At 46.0% G+C, this 20,784-nt stretch overlaps 1 protein-coding gene across 1 annotated transcript in view; it reads left to right on the plus strand.

The window, feature by feature from the left end:
- The window catches only part of nfascb (neurofascin homolog (chicken) b), a 56,554-nt gene extending 47,748 nt beyond the window's left edge, over nucleotides 1–8,806 (plus strand). The window contains exons 22-27 of the mRNA XM_034172914.1: nucleotides 5,150–5,323; nucleotides 5,404–5,535; nucleotides 5,611–5,680; nucleotides 6,087–6,098; nucleotides 6,241–6,276; nucleotides 8,261–8,806. Of these exons, the coding sequence (XP_034028805.1) occupies nucleotides 5,150–5,323; nucleotides 5,404–5,535; nucleotides 5,611–5,680; nucleotides 6,087–6,098; nucleotides 6,241–6,276; nucleotides 8,261–8,495 (659 nt within the window). The 3' untranslated portion in view covers nucleotides 8,496–8,806. The remainder of the gene's footprint in view (nucleotides 1–5,149; nucleotides 5,324–5,403; nucleotides 5,536–5,610; nucleotides 5,681–6,086; nucleotides 6,099–6,240; nucleotides 6,277–8,260) is intronic.
- Nucleotides 8,807–20,784: the final 11,978 nt, after the last annotated feature.

Raw genomic sequence — 20,784 nt, forward strand, 5'->3', positions numbered from 1 at the left:
CTGGTTCGCCCGCTCTGCTTGCCCGTTGGTCTGGGGATGATACCCAGACGAGAGGCTGACCGTGGCCCCCAGTTCCCGGCAGAAGCTCCTCCAGACGTGTGAGGTGAACTGGGGACCGCGATCGGAGACGATGTCTGATGGTATACCATGCAGACGGACGACGTGGTGGACCAGGAGGTCCGCTGTCTCCTGGGCCGTTGGAAGCTTCGGGAGGGCCACGAAGTGGGCCGCCTTGGAGAAACGGTCCACTATCGTGAAGACGACGGTGTTTCCCTGGGACGGCGGGAGACCCGTGACGAAGTCCAGGCCGATGTGGGACCAGGGGCGATGAGGCACGGGCAGTGGCTGTAGCTGCCCTGAGGTCTTCTGGTGGTTGGCCTTGCCCCTGGCGCAGGTGGTACAGGCCTGGACGTAATCCCGGACATCGGCCTCCAGGGATGCCCACCAGAAGCGTTGCCGGACGACTGTCACGGTCCTTCGCACCCCCGGGTGACAGGAGAGCTTAGAACCGTGACAGAAGTCTAGGACTGCGGCCCTGGCCTCTGGTGGGACGTATAGTTTGTTCTTTGGTCCGTTTCCGGGGTCCGGGACACGGGTCAGGGCCTCCCGGACGGTCTTCTCCACGTCCCAGGTGAGGGCGGCCATGATAGCGGACTCCGGGATGATGGGATCCGGGGGATCCGACGGTTCCGTTTTGACCTCATCTTCGTGCACCCGGGACAATGCATCCGATCTCTGGTTCTTGGTCCCGGGGCGGTAGGTAATCCGGAAGTCAAAACGGCCAAAGAACAGTGACCAGCGGGCTTGCCTGGGGTTCAGACGCTTAGCGGTCCTGATGTACTCCAGGTTCCGATGGTCAGTGAAAACCGTGAATGGCACGGCTGTTCCCTCCAACAGATGTCTCCACTCTTCGAGGGCCTCTTTCACAGCAAGGAGTTCCCGATTGCCGACGTCATAGTTCCGTTCAGCGGGGGTCAACCTGCGGGAAAAATAGGCACACGGGTGAAGGACCTTATCGGTCTTCCCGCTCTGGGAGAGCACCGCTCCTATCCCTGAGTCCGAGGCATCCACTTCAACCACTAACTGGCGGCTAGGATCGGGCTGCACCAGAACTGGTGCAGACGAGAAGCGCCGTTTCAACTCCTTGAACGCGGCCTCGCACCGGTCCGACCAGGTGAAGGGAACTTTTGGAGAGGTCAGGGCTGTCAGGGGGCTAACTACCTGACTGTAGCCCTTGATGAACCTCCTGTAGAAATTAGCAAAGCCGAGGAACTGTTGCAGCTTCCTACGGCTTGTGGGTTGGGGCCAGTCTCTCACCGCCGCAACCTTGGCCGGGTCCGGGGCGACGGAGTTAGAGGAGATGATAAACCCCAGGAAGGACAAAGAAGTGCGGTGGAACTCACACTTCTCGCCCTTCACAAACAGACGGTTCTCCAACAACCGCTGTAGGACCTGACGTACATGCTTGACATGGGTCTCAGGATCCGGAGAAAAGATGAGTATATCGTCTAGATATACGAAGACGAACCGGTGCAGGAAGTCCCGCAAGACATCGTTTACCAACGCTTGGAAGGTCGCGGGAGCATTAGTGAGACCGAACGGCATGACCAGGTACTCAAAATGACCTAAGGGGGTGTTAAATGCCGTCTTCCATTCGTCTCCCTTCCGAATCCGAACCAAATGGTACGCGTTCCTAAGATCCAGCTTGGTGAAGATTCTGGCTCCATGCAAGGGGGTGAACACTGAATCCAACAAGGGCAACGGGTATCGGTTGCGAACCGTGATCTCATTCAACCCCCTGTAATCAATGCATGGACGAAGTCCGCCATCTTTTTTACCCACAAAAAAGAAACCAGCGCCCATCGGTGAGGTGGAATTCCGGATCAACCCGGCGTCTAATGAGTCCCGGATGTAGGTCTCCATTGATTCGCGTTCCGGCCGTGAGAGGTTGTACAGCCTACTGGACGGGAACTCACTGCCTGGAACCAAATCAATGGCACAATCGTACGGGCGGTGGGGAGGAAGCGTGAGAGCCAGATCCTTGCTGAACACGTCCGCAAGGTCATGGTACTCCGCTGGCACCGCCTTCAGATTGGGCGGGACTCGGACCTCCTCCTTAGCTTGGGAGCCGGGCGGAACCGAGGAACCGAGACACTCCCGATGGCAGGTTTCGCTCCACTGAACCACCACCCCGGACGGCCAATCAATCCGGGGATTGTGCTTAAGCATCCATGGAAATCCTAAAACCACACGGGAGGTGGCCTGAGTCACGAAGAACTCGATCACCTCCCGGTGGTTGCCTGACACCACCAGAGTTACTGGAGGTGTCTTGTGTGTGATTGGTGGGAGTAGGGAGCCATCTAGTGCTCGAACCTGCACAGGCGAGGTAAGAGCCACCAGAGGGAGCCCTATCTCCCTGGCCCATCTACTGTCTAGCAGATTCCCCTCAGAGCCCGTGTCCACCAGTGCTGGGGCCTTCAGGGTTGAATCCTCAAACAGGATCGTGACTGGGAGTCGTGTAGCAATGTGGGTATGTCCCACGTGAATGTTTTGGCCCACCCCTGGCCCAGTCTCTAAGGGCGGGTGTTTGGCGTTTGACCGCTCGGGGCAGTCTCTCACATGGTGCTCTATTGAACCACAAACAAGACACGCTCCGTGGGTCCATCTCCTTTGTGCATCTGGTGCCCTAAATGTTGCCCTACTCGTGTCCCTAGCTTCGTCAGTAGGGGGAGCTGTGACCCCACGGAGCGCAGGAACAGAGGAGCGTGGGGAGGGCGGAGCTCGATCGGACCCGGAAGGGAGAGGGACGACGCGTGCCTGGCCACGCCCTTCGCCTCGTTCCCGACGGCGTTCTTCTACCCGGTTGTCGAGTCGTATAACTAGATCGATGAGCCCATCTAAATCCCGCGGTTCGTCCTTAGCCACCAGGTGCTCTTTTAGGACCAGAGACAGTCCGTTTACAAAGGCAGCGCGGAGGGCAGTGCTATTCCAGCCGGATCTCGCCGCCGCGATGCGGAAGGCGACTGCATAGGCAGCTGCGTTCCGACGCCCCTGTCGTATGGACAGTAGTGCGGTTGAAGCGGACTCGCCTCTGTTGGGATGATCGAACACCGTTCTGAGCTCCCGTACAAACCCATCGTATGAATGAAGGAGCCGTGAGTTCTGCTCCCAGAGCGCCGTAGCCCAAGCGCGTGCCTCCCCGCGAAGCAGGTTTATGACATAAGCTACTTTGCTAGCGTCAGTCGCGTACATCACGGGACGCTGTGCGAAGACGAGCGAACATTGCATCAAAAAATCCGCGCACGTCTCCACACAGCCTCCGTACGGTTCTGGAGGGCTTATGTAAGCTTCTGGGGACGGAGGAAGGGACCGTTGAACGACCAGTGGAACGTCACTCTCACACGCAGGGTCCTCGGGAGGGAGAGCCGCAGCGGCGCCCGGAGGGCGCGCTTCCACTTGTGCGGCGAGAGCCTCCACCCTGCGGTTTAGGAGAACGTGCTGCTCGGTCATGAAATCGATCCGAGTGGTGAAAGCGGTGAGGATCCGCTGCAACTCACCGACTACCCCTCCCGAAGCCGCCGCTGCGCCCTGTTCTTCCATTGGCCGTTCAACAGCCGGTTGACGCCCCTCGGGATCCATGACGCTGGCCGAGATATCCTGTTGTGAAAGTGTAGGTACACGGACCCACAACAGGGGGCGCAATGAACGGACAATGGAGAAAGGTGAATAACAAGTTTTACTGTTGTGAAAAGAGCACAACCAATACAACAATTAATAATTTGGAGTTTGAAGCCGAAATCTGCTGGTGTCGTGTGGGCAGGCTCGAAGGTAGGAGGCGTCCGTCCTAGTCGAACCGGAACCACCCAGATTTCCTCTGCCACCGAACCCCAGAAGTACTGGAACCGCCAAGTCCCGAATTCCCAGGTGGCCACTGCCTCCGCTCGTCGGATCCGGTACTGCTGGCGGGAAAGAGCACAAACACACAGGTATGGATGCGACAGCACCCAGTAGACGGAGAGGGGAGAAGCCGCCTCCACCTCTTGTTACAATGAAGCAGGAAAGGTGAGTACTTATCCAAGCAAGTAGCTTTCTGTAGTCAGCTGTCCTGAAAAGGTTTACCAAGGTTTATCAGAGTCTTCAATATGAGCTTGCAGAGAAGGTTACCTTAATCTCAAGGCGATATCTCGGCCCTGAGGTGGAGACGCTGTCCTGCTGATATACCTCCGTCCTGAGTGCAGTCAGCTGTGTCCAGTAATGGGTGACAGCTGTCACCCTGGCAGCCCTCGTCGGCGGCAGCGCCCTCTGGTGCCTGGAGCCCGCACTCCAGGCAGGGCGCCCTCTGGTGGTGGTGGGCCAGCAGTACCTCCTCTTCAGCGGCCCACACAACAGGAGCGCTCTAATGGGGTAATATGGTACTACGAGGTCCCTAAGATAAGATGGGACCTGATTATTCAAAACCTTATAAGTAAGAAGAAGAATTTTAAATTCTATTCTAGCATTAACAGGAAGCCAATGAAGGGAGGCCAACACGGGTGAGATATGCTCTCTCCTGCTAGTCCCCGTCAGTACTCTAGCTGCAGCATTCTGAACCAACTGAAGGCTTTTTAGGGAACTTTTAGGACAACCTGATAATAATGAATTACAATAGTCCAGCCTAGAGGAAATAAATGCATGAATTAGTTTTTCAGCATCACTCTGAGACAAGACCTTTCTGATTTTAGAGATATTGCGTAAATGCAAAAAGGCAGTCCTACATATTTGTTTAATATGCGCTTTGAATGACATATCCTGATCAAAAATAACTCCAAGATTTCTCACAGTATTACTAGAGATCAGGGAAATGCCATCCAGAGTAACGATCTGGTTATATTATGAGAACATAATAAAGATTCAATAGCAGGAAATGAAACTGTATTTTTAACTAAGGCACCAAATGTTCATGTTGAATACCTGAGGACACATTAGGTTACACTTCAGTAGTCATTCAAAGACCAGGATGCCCAAAGGATTCACTAAGGTGGGTTATCAGTAGTGTAATGAACAATTATAGTAGCATCTCCTAGTTGCTAAAGTCCTGAATCGCTCCGTTTTCTACATTACAATCCTGAAGTATTATTAGAATTCCCTGAAATTTCCGCTCTCACCACAGTGAACACAACCAGAGGAGAGGAGCTGAGGTTTGAAGAGTTCCCACCAAATGTAACGAGTTTCTCAGTCCGGCGCTATGACCGCTACACTCGATACAGGTTTTCTGTGGCTGCACGGACCCAGGTCGGCATAGGAGAATGGCACACGGAGGAGTCACCCCACTACACTACTGAAAGTAATTTCCTGCTTAGTCCACAGATGTGTGTGCTTAAGTGTGCATTTAATTATGTACATTGTTGTTTTGTCTGTGAGCAGTTTATGCTCAGGACCAAGTGGACATCTCCACTCAGGGTTGGTTCATTGGGATCATGTGCGCCGTTGCCCTCATCGTGCTCATTCTTCTCATCGTCTGCTTTATCAAGAGGAGCCGAGGCGGGAAATACCCAGGTACAGCGCCAATTCCTGATCATGCTTTCAATGTTGTGTGTCTCGCAAAACCAATGGAGCTTCTTTCCATTTCAGTACGAGAAAAAAAAGACATTTCACTGGAACTGGTGGATGACAAAGATCATGAGGGATCATTTGATTACCGGTAAGCACTGTAACAATTTAGAAATGACCAAAATGAGAAAAACACTCATAACTGATCTTTCTAGTTGTCTTAAATCATGCAGTACTACTGATAAAACCGTATGGTAATAATACTGAAAACTGTAAGACATCAAATTTCACGTAACATTATGCAGAACTACCACTTTAAAATATAACAGCTGTGTATTTACATTTGTTTGCTCTGTAGCTGTGCATCATCACTCTGTTTGTTCAACTGATAGTGATAAATTCCAGCAAATGTTGCACAGATACAAATCAAATAAAGGTGTTTTTATTTTTCCTGTGTTAACACTTTATTCTGACTTACATTTTCTCCGGATTTTGTCCTATTTACCTTATATTACTCCAAACCTTACTTCGGTTCTTTTCACAATGCACCAATCAAGGTCGCTTGAAAGGTATGAAAAAACTAATTATTGACACCAGTGATACAATCTAAGCTTTTATAGACTCTTATGTGTAGCTAAATATTGTAAATCATAAAACGTGATCAGATTGTTTATAGTCTCATGCAAGCAATGATTTCACACTATGTTTTAGGATAGCACGGATCCCCACTCTGCCCTACTCCCGTCGGTATGTATGTATATGCACTAAATGAACTTACTGTTGTAGCCCACTGTTTTAACCATCATCTGCTCCATCTTCCATCTTTTGTTTTGATACAGGTAGCCAGTACATAGGATAGTGCACCATGCAACTGTTTTTCAAAATCATTTTAAGCTTGTTCTACGTAGTTCATAGTTATTACCAATAGAAACCAAAAATTTAAAATCAAAGCGTCTTTACTTTTTAAACAGTATGATTACATTTGAGTTTCACTGAAAATATATCTATGTGTAATGTGTAATACTAAAGGATTATTAACTGAGCTCAAGGTCTGTACAGGAAAATATCAGACTGAGGTGCTGACAGGACGGACCAAGTGTTAGCAAGGTCCATGCAACAAACACTGATGTCTGATATTCCCGTACAGGCCGAGCAAACAAGGATAATAATTAGTTTATTATATGGCTATTAAATATAGAAGCACGCAAACTTACAGGTGTATCGTCACAGTCTGATTGCTTGAATACTGGTTGGATATTTTCCCATATCGGACAAGTTACCATGACAATTAGTCCGCAACGCGTACATTAATTACAAACCAGGAAGCAAAAAATATGTTTAGAAAAACCAAGTCGGACATGAACCTACCAGCTAACAACGTTGACCATCTGATAAGCTAGTGGAGGTGAAGAAAGTGAACAGGTCTGACTGTGAGCCCAAAACTATCAGCAGCTTTCATATTTGGGTGGTACTGTAAGTTTGCATGTTTACATATATATATATATATATATATATATATATGAGGTCTATTAGAAAAGTATCCGACTTTATTATTTTTTTCAAAAACCATACGGATTTGAATCACGTGTGATTGCGTCAGACAAGCTTGAACCCTCGTGCGCATGCGTGAGTTTTTCCACGCCTGTCGGTTGCGTCATTCGCCTGTGAGCAGGCTTTGAGTGAGGAGTGGTCCACCCCTTCGGCGGATTTTCATTATCAGAAATGGCGGAATGATTTGGGCTTTTTTTCCATCAGAATTTTTTCAGAAACTGTTAGAGACTGGCAGCTGGAAACCATTAGAAAAATTTATCTGGCTTTCAGTGAAAATATTACGGGCTTGGTAGAGAATAAGGAGTGTTACTGTCGCTTTAAGGACGTCCCCCAGTGGCTGTGGGGATACTTTTCTAATAGACCTCGTAATAGCCTTATAATAAGTGAATTATCAACTTCACTTACTCGGTCTGTAGGGGGATATCAGACCTCTGTGTTGGTATGATATTTCCACGTACAGACTGACCAAGCAAGGTTAATAATCCTTTATTATTCAATGTTTGTTTGACCAAATGTTTGAAAGACCTATTTTTATGTTATACCTCATCAGCCGTCTGTACTAAGTAGCTGCCCAACACCTTCATCATCACAGTTTGAGCAATTTTCACATTGCATCAGCTTTATTGTTAAAAGAAATCCCACTTAACTCTTCTTATGGTCAGTCTGAAGATGTGCTAATAAGCTACCATTAAATGTCTAATAGATGGGACCAGAGTTAGATACCATGTCAACAAACAGTGTATTGTAAAACTGAGATAAATGGGCCAAAATGGAGGAAAACACATCTCAGTATTTTGCCGGGGAAAAACAAAAGCTGAGGTATAATTCTCTTTATCCATGTATATTGTAATTCCCTTTGATTTAGGTTTCTGGTCAAAACATTTTTCTATTTTGTCCCCAATGACCCCACAGGACTTTATCAACTTGTTTTACAGTACTGAGCTCTGATAGTAGGATAAGCTATGAGCCACTGCATAATATCATCATGTATGTTTACCAGATAACAGTAGCTTGTGGCAGAAGTGATTATTTTCATAATCCAATGTTACACTATTGTTTCTGTTGCCTACCGGGATGCTTGACCTTCATCATGGTAGCCAGGTCACTAGTTGCCTGGAAGTAAAGTGTCATCTGTTTTTACTTTATGCTGTGTGGAAAACTTTTCTTGTTGCTTTTGTAGGGAGGAGGAAAGAGGCATTCAAAGAGGGCAGCCCTCCATCGAGGCAATGATAAAGCGATCAGAGAGTGATGACAGCCTGGTGGACTACAGTGAAGGGGGGGAGATACCGTTCAACGAGGATGGCTCATTCATTGGCCAGTACACAGGAAGTAGGAGAGATATCAGGGAGGAGCTGGACTTTGGTGGAAGTCTGGAGCTGCACTCTCCAATGAGTGCCATCTACTCCCTGGCATAACGTCTCTGCATCGACTTCACTGTGTTTGTACCCTCCATCTTGAACTGAGACCACCTTGATGAAGGTTTGTTTCTGTACCTGCGGGAGTGACAGCTGGAGCCTGAAACAGTGTAACCCCGTGTTACTATCTGCAGCTTGCTCTGCACCAGTGATGTAACACATGAAGATATTAAAGCAGAAAATCACAGAACAGTTGTGACATTTCTCCAGACTTAGATTATTCTCCTAATGACAAGGAAGCTTTACCATTTCTTCCTTGTACTGAATTCATTGTAAATAAAATCACTGCGTGCTTGTTTGTGTGCAAAAATGTTCATTTATCCTGTGAATAGAGCAATACTGGTGTAGCTTTAGTGTTGAGAAAAGCTACTGACATTCTTAAGGGCCCCATCGCACTTAGCACGAATGAGCAGGAATCACACCGATTCAGCCGGAATGGTAAAAAAGCCCAAATTCAATATGCAGTCGGGAGGGGCAGATATTCAGATAGCCATATATGAATGCCGTTCGATTACCGACAATGTGGGCCAAAGCTGCCACAAATGATTCACACGCAGTCTGTGTGTACGCCTCCAAATGCAGTCCAAATATAGTTGGAACACATTAGGAATACCTAGAATGCAGTAAGAATATGAAGACTGCACTTCGAATGGCATACTAGTGCAGTCAGATTGCTACCCGAAGTCTGAAAGTCTGGAAGGCAAACACGGGGAGAGGAAAGGAAGAGCAGCGCTGTCGTCTGCCCGTTCTCCAAGACCCGCCGTGTCTCTCTACTGGATTTTGAAAGACATCCAATGTATGGACTGTAATCATGTAATGCAGGTCACCCGGATGTCCACATCACTGTGGTGTACATGTGAAGAGAGATCAGTTTACCACAGTCATCAGATCACCTCCATGCACAGCCGTGCACCTGTTATAAAGACACATCCGACACACAGCGGACTCTCTGCACTGTGCTATTGACATTTAGAAGCCCCACGGCAGCAGTGGAGCGATTTAACATCACAGTCCCACAGGGCAGCGGTGCGATCTGACATCACAGTCCCACATGTCAGCGGTGCGATCAGACATTACGAGCTCCACAGGGCAGCGGTGCGATCAGACATTACGAGCTCCACGGGGCAGCGGTGCGGTCAGACATTACGAGCTCCACGGGGCAGCGGTGCGATCAGACATTACGAGCTCCACAGGGCAGCGGTGCGATCAGACATTACGAGCTCCACGGGGCAGCGGTGCGATCAGACATTACGAGCTCCACGGGGCAGCGGTGCGATCAGACATTATGAGCTCCACGGGGCAGCGGTGCGATCAGACATTATGAGCTCCACGGGGCAGCGGTGCGATCAGACATTATGAGCTCCACGGGGCAACGGTGCGATCAGACATTACGAGCTCCACGGGGCAGCGGTGCGATCAGACATTATGAGCTCCACGGGGCAGCGGTGCGATCAGACATTATGAGCTCCACGGGGCAGCGGTGCGATCAGACATTATGAGCTCCACGGGGCAGCGGTGCGATCAGACATTACGAGCTCCACGGGGCAGCGGTGCGATCAGACATTACGAGCTCCACGGGGCAACGGTGCGATCAGACATTACGAGCTCCACGGGGCAGCGGTGCGATCAGACATTACGAGCTCCACGGGGCAGCGGTGCGATCAGACATTATGAGCTCCACGGGGCAGCGGTGCGATCAGACATTAAGAGCTCCACAGGGCAGCGGTGCGATCAGACATTACGAGCTCCACAGGGCAGCGGTGCCATCGGACATTATGAGCTCCACGGGGCAGCGGTGCGATCAGACATTACGAGCTCCACGGGGCAGCGGTGCGATCAGACATTATGAGCTCCACGGGGCAGCGGTGCCATCAGACATTATGAGCTCCACGGGGCAGCGGTGCGATCAGACATTACGAGCTCCACAGGGCAGCGGTGCGATCAGACATTATGAGCTCCACAGGGCAGCGGTGCGATCAGACATTACGAGCTCCACAGGGCAGCGGTGCGATCAGACATTATGAGCTCCACGGGGCAGCGGTGCGATCAGACATTATGAGCTCCACAGGGCAGCGGTGCGATCAGCGGTGCCATCGGACATTACGAGCTCCACAGGGCAGCGGTGCGATCAGACATTACGAGCTCCACAGGGCAGCGGTGCGATCAGACATTACGAGCTCCACGGGGCAGCGGTGCGATCAGACATTATGAGCTCCACAGGGCAGCGGTGCGATCAGACATTATGAGCTCCACAGGGCAGCGGTGCGATCAGACATTACGAGCTCCACAGGGCAGCGGTGCCATCGGACATTATGAGCTCCACGGGGCAGCGGTGCGATCAGACATTACGAGCTCCACAGGGCAGCGGTGCGATCAGACATTACGAGCTCCACGGGGCAGCGGTGCGATCAGACATTATGAGCTCCACAGGGCAGCGGTGCGATCAGACATTATGAGCTCCACAGGGCAGCGGTGCGATCAGACATTACGAGCTCCACAGGGCAGCGGTGCCATCGGACATTATGAGCTCCACGGGGCAGCGGTGCGATCAGACATTACGAGCTCCACGGGGCAGCGGTGCGATCAGACATTACGAGCTCCACATGGCAGCGTTGCGACTGTACTGTCCGAGCCCCACAGGGCAGCAGGGCGATCTCGCTGTCCGACTGGAGAAGTGAGTGTGATCTGCTTTACATGTGCCGTTCTGGAGGGAGTGCGCATGTCCAGGATGCCACAAACACTACCATGACATATGTACAAGTAAATAATATGCATTACACATAACTGGAGGCAGTGTGGGTCAGGATGACTCAGTTTGGGCAAGTCCTTGGACTCCAATCTAATCACACTGGAGGTGCTGTCTGGCAGCACATGCCGGCAGAATTTGGCGTGCCTGAACATTTCGACATCCCCTCAAACGCAATCAGAATGTTTCGAAAGCTGTTTTAACACCATGAGAATATTTAGAACACAGTCAGAATGCAGTTAGAGTCCACCTCGAATGCCGTAAGATATTGTTCCACCTCGATTGCACCTAGAATGTTTTGAACATGACCTAAACATTTGGGCCAGCCACAGGAATTTGCCCGACTGTTTGGAACATAATCCTTGGTCCCACCAAATAATAACGCCATTAATAATGAGTCACGTATGGATTTGTCAGAAATTTCAGTGGTTATGTGAATAATGATCCACGTTTAAATCTATCACGTATGAGCTACAAAGAAGCCTCTATGTGCCTCTATGTACCCTCCACCCCTCCCACACTTGATCCCATTAATGTGACAGCATCCATTAAAGGTGTCACATTTTTAAAAGCAGTCCAAAAAAGACGGGCCGATGTGTGCCTCCGTGCATCAGGCTGCAGTTCACCTGAGTTACAGAGTCATTAAATGCTGCAGTTCTGCGTGTGTGCCCAGTGCAAGGCTGGAAGAATGAAGGAAAAAGAACTACCAAACTAACTACCAAAAAAAAGGCACCACAATGAGGTGACCACTTTATTCAGATAGATAGATAGATAGATAGATAGATAGATAGATAGATAGATAGATAGATAGATAGATAGATAGATAGATAGATAGATAGATAGATAGATAGATAGATAGATAGATAGATAGATAGATAGATAGATAGATAGATAGATAGATAGATAGATAGATAGATAGATAGATAGATAGATAGATAGAGAAATTTATTGTCATTACAAGTGCAAGGAAATTTCTTCCCACACAATCACCTCAGACAAAAATACAATTAATCCACAATTATTACAAGTTGAATCGAATAATGGCAAACATCAGAATTAGAACAGCCATACATACACATTTGATTGTTTGTGTACGCTAAACTTTAAGATAGTCCGTCATCCAAATTGAGGCAGTGGGGGGGGGCAGCAGTGTCCCGCGCACCCGCACCTGTGTGGATCACCCCCCCCCAAAAAAAACAAGACACGGAGCACAATACAACATCCACAAACCCATCAGTCACCTCTGCGCTTCTTCTCACTGGCTTTATTTCTTCCACTGCTTACAGTCATTTTGACACCAGTGATCCAATTTTTAACTTTGTGTTCGTCTGTTATTGTCTGCAAAATCGCTCTTTTGCATGCTCGCATTCTGCATGAATGCTAGTCTCGATTGCGAGTCATTGTGTCAGTGTGCACAGAGCACGCTTCATCTGATCCATTATAACAAGATGTTAAATCTATCATAAACGTTCTTTTACAGCTGCTCATAAAGAAGGAATGAACATGCAACTGTTTTACCAAGCTATTAAAACATTACAAATGATAACCTTTTAGGCTGTTCCAAATATGTTCTCCACCTCAGCACATGAGACAGAGAGAGGAAAAAAGAAGAACAAAAAACTCCAGTTGAAACAGCAAACTGATTCCCGAAGCGATTAGAGGTGTTTTCAACATCCAATCTGTGACACAAAATGATTAATCCGTTACAAAATAATTCGTTTATATACAGTGTCCAGCACACAAAGCAGGTGGGATTGTCAAGATGAAGTGCGCGAGAGGGCAGAGCCAAAATACTCTGTCCAAAACAACCTGTCCTGTCCTCGTAGCCACCAGGTGCTCAGATAATGGGCTTTTAACAGCCTCATCCTGACTGCAAACATGCCTCTACAATCCTTGTTTGTTCTCGTAGTACCTCGTACACAAACTTCCTCACGCTGTTGCTGCTAAATTTTGAATACTTGAAATTAGCGCCACACTCACAAATGAGCCTCGTTAGCCAAACATTCTGTCTCTAAGAGCAACTCAAAGCCACTATTCTCCCACGTTTGTTGAATAATTGGACTCGTACCAAAAAAACATGCTACGTGGCTCATTATTCATCCTTCATTATTTGGTGGGACCAGGGATATACTCAGATTGCAGTCAGAGGTTTAACAATGCACCTCGACTGTTCTGGAATGTACATCGAATTTTCATTCAGACAGTATTCGGGCTCATTCAGCCTCTAGTGTAATGGGGATATAAAATTGCAATTCCATTTCTCACCATGCTCTGGAAAAGCCTCAGCATGTGCCCCCAAAAATGTAGCTAGATAGATGGATAGATAGACCTTCGAAAGGTTTGGAAAAATGTTTAATTTACTGTAGCTTTAATGATTGTCTTCTTTATCAGTACTTCTTCAAATCAATTTCACAGTTAACAAGTTCCAGAATTTTATTTTGTACTTCAGTAACATGGTTTAAATTTGATTCTGAGATCATCCCTTTAATTTTTTTAAACACAATTTTTATGTAAAAGTAATTCACCTCTGACAAATAAACCTTACACACATTAGGGAACAAAAACAAAAAAATATCAATTTCAATTTATTTTATTTATAAAGCTCTAAATCACAACAAAGGTGCCTCAAGGCGCTTCACACAAGTAAGGTCTAAACTTAGTAACACCTAGAGCAAGCACAGGAGCAACAGTGATAAGGAAAAATTCCCTCTGCTGATACTGGGGAAGAAACCTCAAGCAGACCAGACTCAAAGGGGTAACCCACTAATTAGGCCATTCCAAGAGTTACAAGGGTTTTACAAAGCTGAAGACCCAGAAAACAGGAAATCCAAACATCTGTTGCATCTAGCAGCAAGGTTTCTGTAAGTAACTCTTCAAAAACTACTGTATGTTCAGCCCTTAAATTTTAAGTATGAAGCTTCTATTTTGAGCCATGGTAACATCTTTAACCCCTTAACGCCCATCGTCGCATATATGCTACAATCTCTGACTCAAATACGCAACTTACCAAATTGACCTGTATGCCTGTTGTCGCAAATTTGCAACATACCATCATTATTATTATAACATTATAACATAAAGTCATTACCAGAATACCCAATATTACTATCTAGTTTTTGTGCAAAAGTGAAATTAATAATCTCAACATTATTTACCATCTACTTAAAGGCAAAAACACACACAAAACATTTTTTTATATACAGCTATATAAATTCTGGCATTAAGGGGTTAAATATACAAAATAAAATAAGGGCAGAACGGCCGATCGTTGTTTGTGAGGCCATCTTACGACAGTAATCTCAGGGTCCTGGTTGTTAAGGATTAGTCATCAGTGTCGACATTATGGTGCAGATGTTGCTGTGGAAAACTCAGAACATTTACATGGTTTTATTTTTTTCTTGAGCCAAAGCCTCCCCAAAAGTAATTTCCAAGCCATGGAATCCAACTCCAGTTATATGTGTAACTGAAGAGTCTTTTGGCTATTGGTTGGTTAAAAGTGATATTGCCAGTACTAGTGTTCTAGATGATGAACTTGAGCACATTTTCATGAGCATCCGATCATTGTCAACCAAGTTACTGCTAATTATAGATCTGGTTGTACAATATGATTGTGATATGATGGGTCTGTTTAAGACATGGCTGAAGCCATATGTGTTCATTCCTTTAAAGAGGTTTGCCTCGCTAGTTTAGCAAATATTCATGGTGCTAGAGATGCTAGTCTTAGCAGATGACACACAAAGGGAATGAACAGGTGTATAAACCAGCAATGGAGGAATGGCCAGGAGGCCATGATAGATTGACTTCCAAAATTAAACACATTTTTCTAGGAGAGTCAGCAACTCAGTGTGATTTAAAAAAACATTTATAAGAAGGAAAACCATCAGCTTCCCCTCCTGATGTGGTCCCTCCCCACTTCTTTAAAGAGGTTTTTTCCTACCCTAGGGTTCCGACTAGGGATGTCCCGATCAGGTTTTTTTTTGGCCACGATCTGATTCCGAGTCATCTGATTTTGAGTATCTGCTGATACCGAGTCCCAATCTGATACTTTAAAAAACTGAATGAACAATGAACAAATGCTAAATATATAATAATTTCATTTTAATCACCTTCTTTTATTATGTATCACTTAAACAGTGCACGTCTCCTTGAGGTAGCTTGAACAATCAAGTAAGTAATCTACCAGACTTAAAAAATGTACAAATTTCCATGTTATTTTATTTGTCTAAAAATAAATGTCCAAGGTTCCTTATGTTAAACAAGAAATTATCTAATCTGAAATAAGAGGTAGTTTTAATTTATAGATGAAAGGTTTTTAAAGAACCATTTATTGATTTAGCTATTTTAATTACAAGTGTTCTAAACCTTTTTTAAACAGTAATCAGAAATTTTGAGGTAACAAACAACAACAACAAAAAAAAAACATTTCCAACGATTTTTCTTCAGACACATGGTTTCTGCACTGATCTGTGGTTCAAATCCCTACCTGACTGGAAAATCACTAAAGGCCCTTGGGCGAGGTCTTTAATCCCCTATTGCTCCCAGTGTGTAGTGAGCGCCTTGTATGGCAGCACCCTGACATCGGGGTGAATGTGAGGCATAATTGTAAAGCACTTTGAGCGTCTGATGCAGATGGAAAAGCGCTATATAAATGCAGTCCATTTACCATTTGTACAGACCAGTGGTTTCTGCCACTAGTCTTCCTTGTTTTGGCCCGACGCGTCGTTCCTATTGGATAGCCCAAAAGCTACGTCACAGCTCAGAGCATCGAAAGTTCAAAAGCCAACTTGAAAAGTAAAAGAAAAAAAAAAACAACTTACATTTGCATCCTGACAGTCCTCAGTGTACCCCTCTGATGCTTTATCAGTGTTCAACAAGTTCAGAGAGGCGCAGTGAACGTGAATGAAGACGGAAGCTCTGCCGCGTTCACACCAGGCACGATCAGACGCTGCAAATTCACGGGGGTCGCGTGGCAACAGACACGCATCCTTCGCCCGGTGTGTCGCTCTGCTTTTACTGTGAAAATTCGCCCCGGTGCGTCATCAAATAGGAGGAGCTTCCATTCCACTCGCTGGTTCCTGTTGTCAGTCAAGTTAACATGATGGACCATGATCACACGGAGCAAGTTGTTATGGAAAGCTCCCAATACAGAGATTACCATCATTTGCTGCAGGAGCTGTGTCTGGATGACGGCCGCTTTCAGTGGTCCTTCCACCTCTGTGGGACCCAGTTTGAGGACCTCCTGTCCCGTTCACGTGCGCACATATAAACAATTAAAAAAAAAGAAGAAACTCTGCTGCTTGCTGCAGCTCACTCTTACCCCAAAAAACTCTGTCATAATTGTGTTTAGAAACCAGTCACCATTTGTTTTATTATACATCTGTGCAGTTAATAAGTAAAATAATCTCCACGGACGATTCGCTCGCGTGCACACGTAAGATAAAAAGAGAAAAAACTCCGCTCCCCCTGCTGTCATAATTGTGAAATAAAGGACAAAAGAGACATAAGTCCTGCTCACAGGCTGGCTACCAGATACAGGACATGTTCACAACTTCAGTCAAACTCCAGACATCTCCACTGTTGGGTATTTTCTCCTCCAAACATTTTTTAAAACCTTTAACAAGACAAACAGAGTCAAGAAACACCAGTGAGACAGAAAATCAAATATTACGCGCGGAGTGCGGCCAGGCTGTACACCAAGGCTACACTAAAGTCTGGCCTGCTTTTCCGCTCTTTTTATTAAGAGACGCCCTCATCACATAAACAAGAAACTTGTCCTAAGGGTGGGGGTAATGACGCAAGACAAGTTTCTTCCCATAACATAAACGCATACGTCAAGTGCAGCTGTAAGGAAGAACACTTCAGGTCAGCACATCTCGTTCGTCTGTTGCAGGTATCAGCTGTTCTGCATCTGCCTGAAGTGTCCTGTCTTCCACACTCCTTCACACTAAACACCACATCACAATAGTCAAAACGTTCTCTTGCTCCCAGTCGTTAGAGGCTGCGAAAACAAAGTTATGTTATAACAATAAGTACATCCAGTCCTTCATTCCCAGCTCAGATTGACCCCAGAGTGCTAAAACAAAATTGAATTCTCAGGATTGCATTAAGACAGGTGCAAAACAGCACATCTCCGTTCTCATGAGAAAGAAGACAAAGCTAAAACAAGGTTGAATAACACATACATTCTCAGGGTGAAGTGCAAAACAGCACAACACCGTTCTCATGAGAAAGAAGACAAATGTACAAACGTTTAACAGTGATAACATATATACAAAATCTTTAACATTCCCCTCCTGTTTATCGCCTGTTAAACATACAGTAGGCATCACTCAGCTTAGCACTTCTTTTTGAGATTTTCACTAAGAGGTTCATCATGGTATGTTTTCTCTATAGGCTTACACCCCAGAGGTGATGTCATCATTGTCACCATCATCGGTGTCTGGGTCATCATACTTCCATTGGTCTGGGTACAGGTCAGGAGAGCCATCGTCCTCCTTGTCGTCATCTGTCCCCAGAAGTGGATATGATGCTGGACCCCCTCCTGGTCCTGGACTTATTGCTGTGGTTATCATTCTATTTACAAGGCCTCGGAGACATGGAATACAACAACATCCACACAATGTTAGAATTGCAGCAAATACTGCTATAGACACTAATAGTGAAGAAATCAAAGACCTCCATTTTCCCATCCCTTCCAGCCACCAATCCCAGCCTTCGGTGTTTACTCCACTGTGCTCTTTCATCTTCCTGTTCAACGTTCTCAGCCCGTCAATGGCTTGAGTGAGACTGCCGTCTGCAGCTGTGTTGTTGGGAATGAATGTGCAGCATTGTTCTCCGAACATGGCACAAACACCTCCTTTCTCTGCCAACAACATATCCAGAGCAATGCGATTCTGGAAGGCCATAAGGGACGTGGCTTCTAACTGTGAATGGACAGCCTTAAATCCTTCCTCAGTCCAATTTCCTAATTTCTGTACATTGTAGTGGATGTAGTTTATTCTGTCCACGTTTTTATTAATGGAGCACCACCAACAGATGGAAGATTCGAATCCAGCTGCTATTTGATTAACCAGTTTATACTCGTCAGGCACTCCCCTGGGGACTCCTATTGCGTCAATATATGTTGGATTTCCCACTCCTTTCCAATCTCTTTTCACTCTATGTCTGGCTACGTCTTTCTGCCAATCTTCAGGAATAAGAGAGGCTGCATATGTCGTAACGTCTTCAGGGGTCATGGGTATGGCTTCAACTGGTAACAATAATGATATTAATGAATTAGTCCCTCTGTCACCATCCGGCATTCCATGGATAAGAGCACTATATGGTACAGAGATGATCACAGAAGTATTTCTAGGAATGCAGGCCTGTACACCAAATCGGTATGCATTATTCCCATCACAGCTATGTACTGTGGCATTGATTATCGGACTGGGGTCTTTGTTACTTCTTTTTGGTCTCTGCAATCTGTGGATGTGATCCGTATTATCATGTCCCGTGCTCATGGCTTTTAATAATAATACCAATTCAAAAAAGAAAAGTAGCATAACAAGGACTGTCCGTGGGGTCCAGAAACCCCCTTTCTTTTTATCTTTTTCTTTCGCCATTTCTGCACACTACAGCACACCTATGTTCAGAACAGTGGCTTCTTAATGTCTTCTGCTAGCTTTCGTGTCTAACCTGGATCTTAACACCAAGCTCACACACTATTACTAGTCTTGTCCTACTGTTCTTACTGTTTGTCTGTGTCTGCAGAAATGACTTTCTTACAGTGAGTTAAATGAATCCATGTACTTCTTTCCCCAATTTTCAAAGCTGTGGGTGTTGTGAGTAGTACTTGATAGGGCCCTTCCCATTTAGGTGAATGCCAGTGTTTTCTCTTGATGCTTCTTATCAACACCCAGTCTCCAGGTACCACTTTAGGGTCCTCCTGTGGAGAAATGGGATCATCAGTGTTTGGAACTCTCCCTCGTTGTCCTTCTAACATTTTTCTCATGTAATCCGCCAAATTGGCTTCCTCAGGTACATCCCAAATTTGTCCATAATATGGCAATCGATATTTTCTGCCAAACAATGTTTCATACGGTGTCAACCCCATGGTACTAGTTATGTTTATATACATTTTTACCAAATCTACACAATGTGTCCATGGTCTGCCTGTTTCCTCCATTGTCTTTCTAAGTCTGTTTTTTACTGTTCCATTCATCCTTTCCACTAATCCGGCGCTTTGTGGATGATAAGCACAATGATTTTTGAGATTAACCTGTAGTGCTTCTCCTACGTATTGCACTATTGCATTAACAAAATGCGCTCCGTTATCTGAATAGACTGTTTCTGGTATTCCAAATCGTGGGATGATGTCTTTGCATAATGCTTTAGCCACTGTAAGTGAATCTGCATGTTTTGTAGGGAACAATTCTACCCATTTTGAGAAGGCATCAATTATGACTAAACAAAATTCCTTCCCTTCATGTTTACTCAGCTGTATATAATCCATATGAATCACTTGAAAGGGATATTGTGGTGTTGGAAATTTACCTCTTTGGGGTCTCAAATTGCCTTGTGAGTTGTGTTTTGCACATATCATGCATGCTCTACAATGCTGTTTTGCATATGCATCGAACCCATAAAGACAAAAAATAGATTGCAATTGCGATATCATACCCCCTGATGAGACATGCGTCACGCCATGGCTCATAATAGCTGCCCATTTAAACATATTTTTTGGCAATATGGGTTTCTTTTGTGGTCATACGTACAAGTCATTTGCATACGTAGCGCCTTTAGCTATCCACATTTGTTTTTCTCTGTCTGTTGCCTGCTGTTGCATATCAGCAAGCAGTGTACGACCTATATACAAATCTGGAGTTGTTTCCTGTATAACAAAAATAGAAGAAGCTGCTGCTGCCTCTTTTGCTACTCTGTCAGCAAAATCATTTCCTTTTGAAACACTGTCAGAGCCTTTAGTGTGAGCCGCACATTTGCATATAGCAATTTGTTGAGGCAACTTCACAGCTTGCAGTAGGGCAGTTAGGAGAGTGGCATGAGTCACTGGCTTTCCAGATGATGTCACCATTCCACGCTCTTCCCACAGTTTTGCAAACACATGCACTGTGCTGAAAGCGTACTGGCTGTCTGTATAAATTGATACGGCCGTACCTTGAAACAGATAGCAAGCTGCAGTTAAAGCAACTAATTCAGCTGCTTGTGCTGAAAATGACGATGGCAATGAAGCAGAATCTAATACTTCTGAATTTGTGACGACAGCATATCCAGATTGTGTTTGTCCATAAGCATTTTTGGTGGAAGAACCATCCACATACACGATTGTACTGTTTGGGATGGGTGTGTCCCGGAGGTCTGGGCGTGCTTTTGTACAAACTGTTGCTACATCAAGACAATTGTGCGGCTCACCATCCTCAGGTAAAGGTATCAATGTGGAGGGATTCAATGTTGTACAGCGCTCTATCGTAAGGTGTGGCTGTGATAATAGCAAGGACATGCACGAAAGATGTCTTGCTGGGGACAAAAGGCTCATGTTTGTCT

The sequence above is a fragment of the Thalassophryne amazonica genome, chromosome 6 (genome assembly GCF_902500255.1).
Source record: "Thalassophryne amazonica chromosome 6, fThaAma1.1, whole genome shotgun sequence".
In the NCBI taxonomy this organism is placed as follows: Eukaryota; Metazoa; Chordata; class Actinopteri; order Batrachoidiformes; family Batrachoididae; genus Thalassophryne; species Thalassophryne amazonica.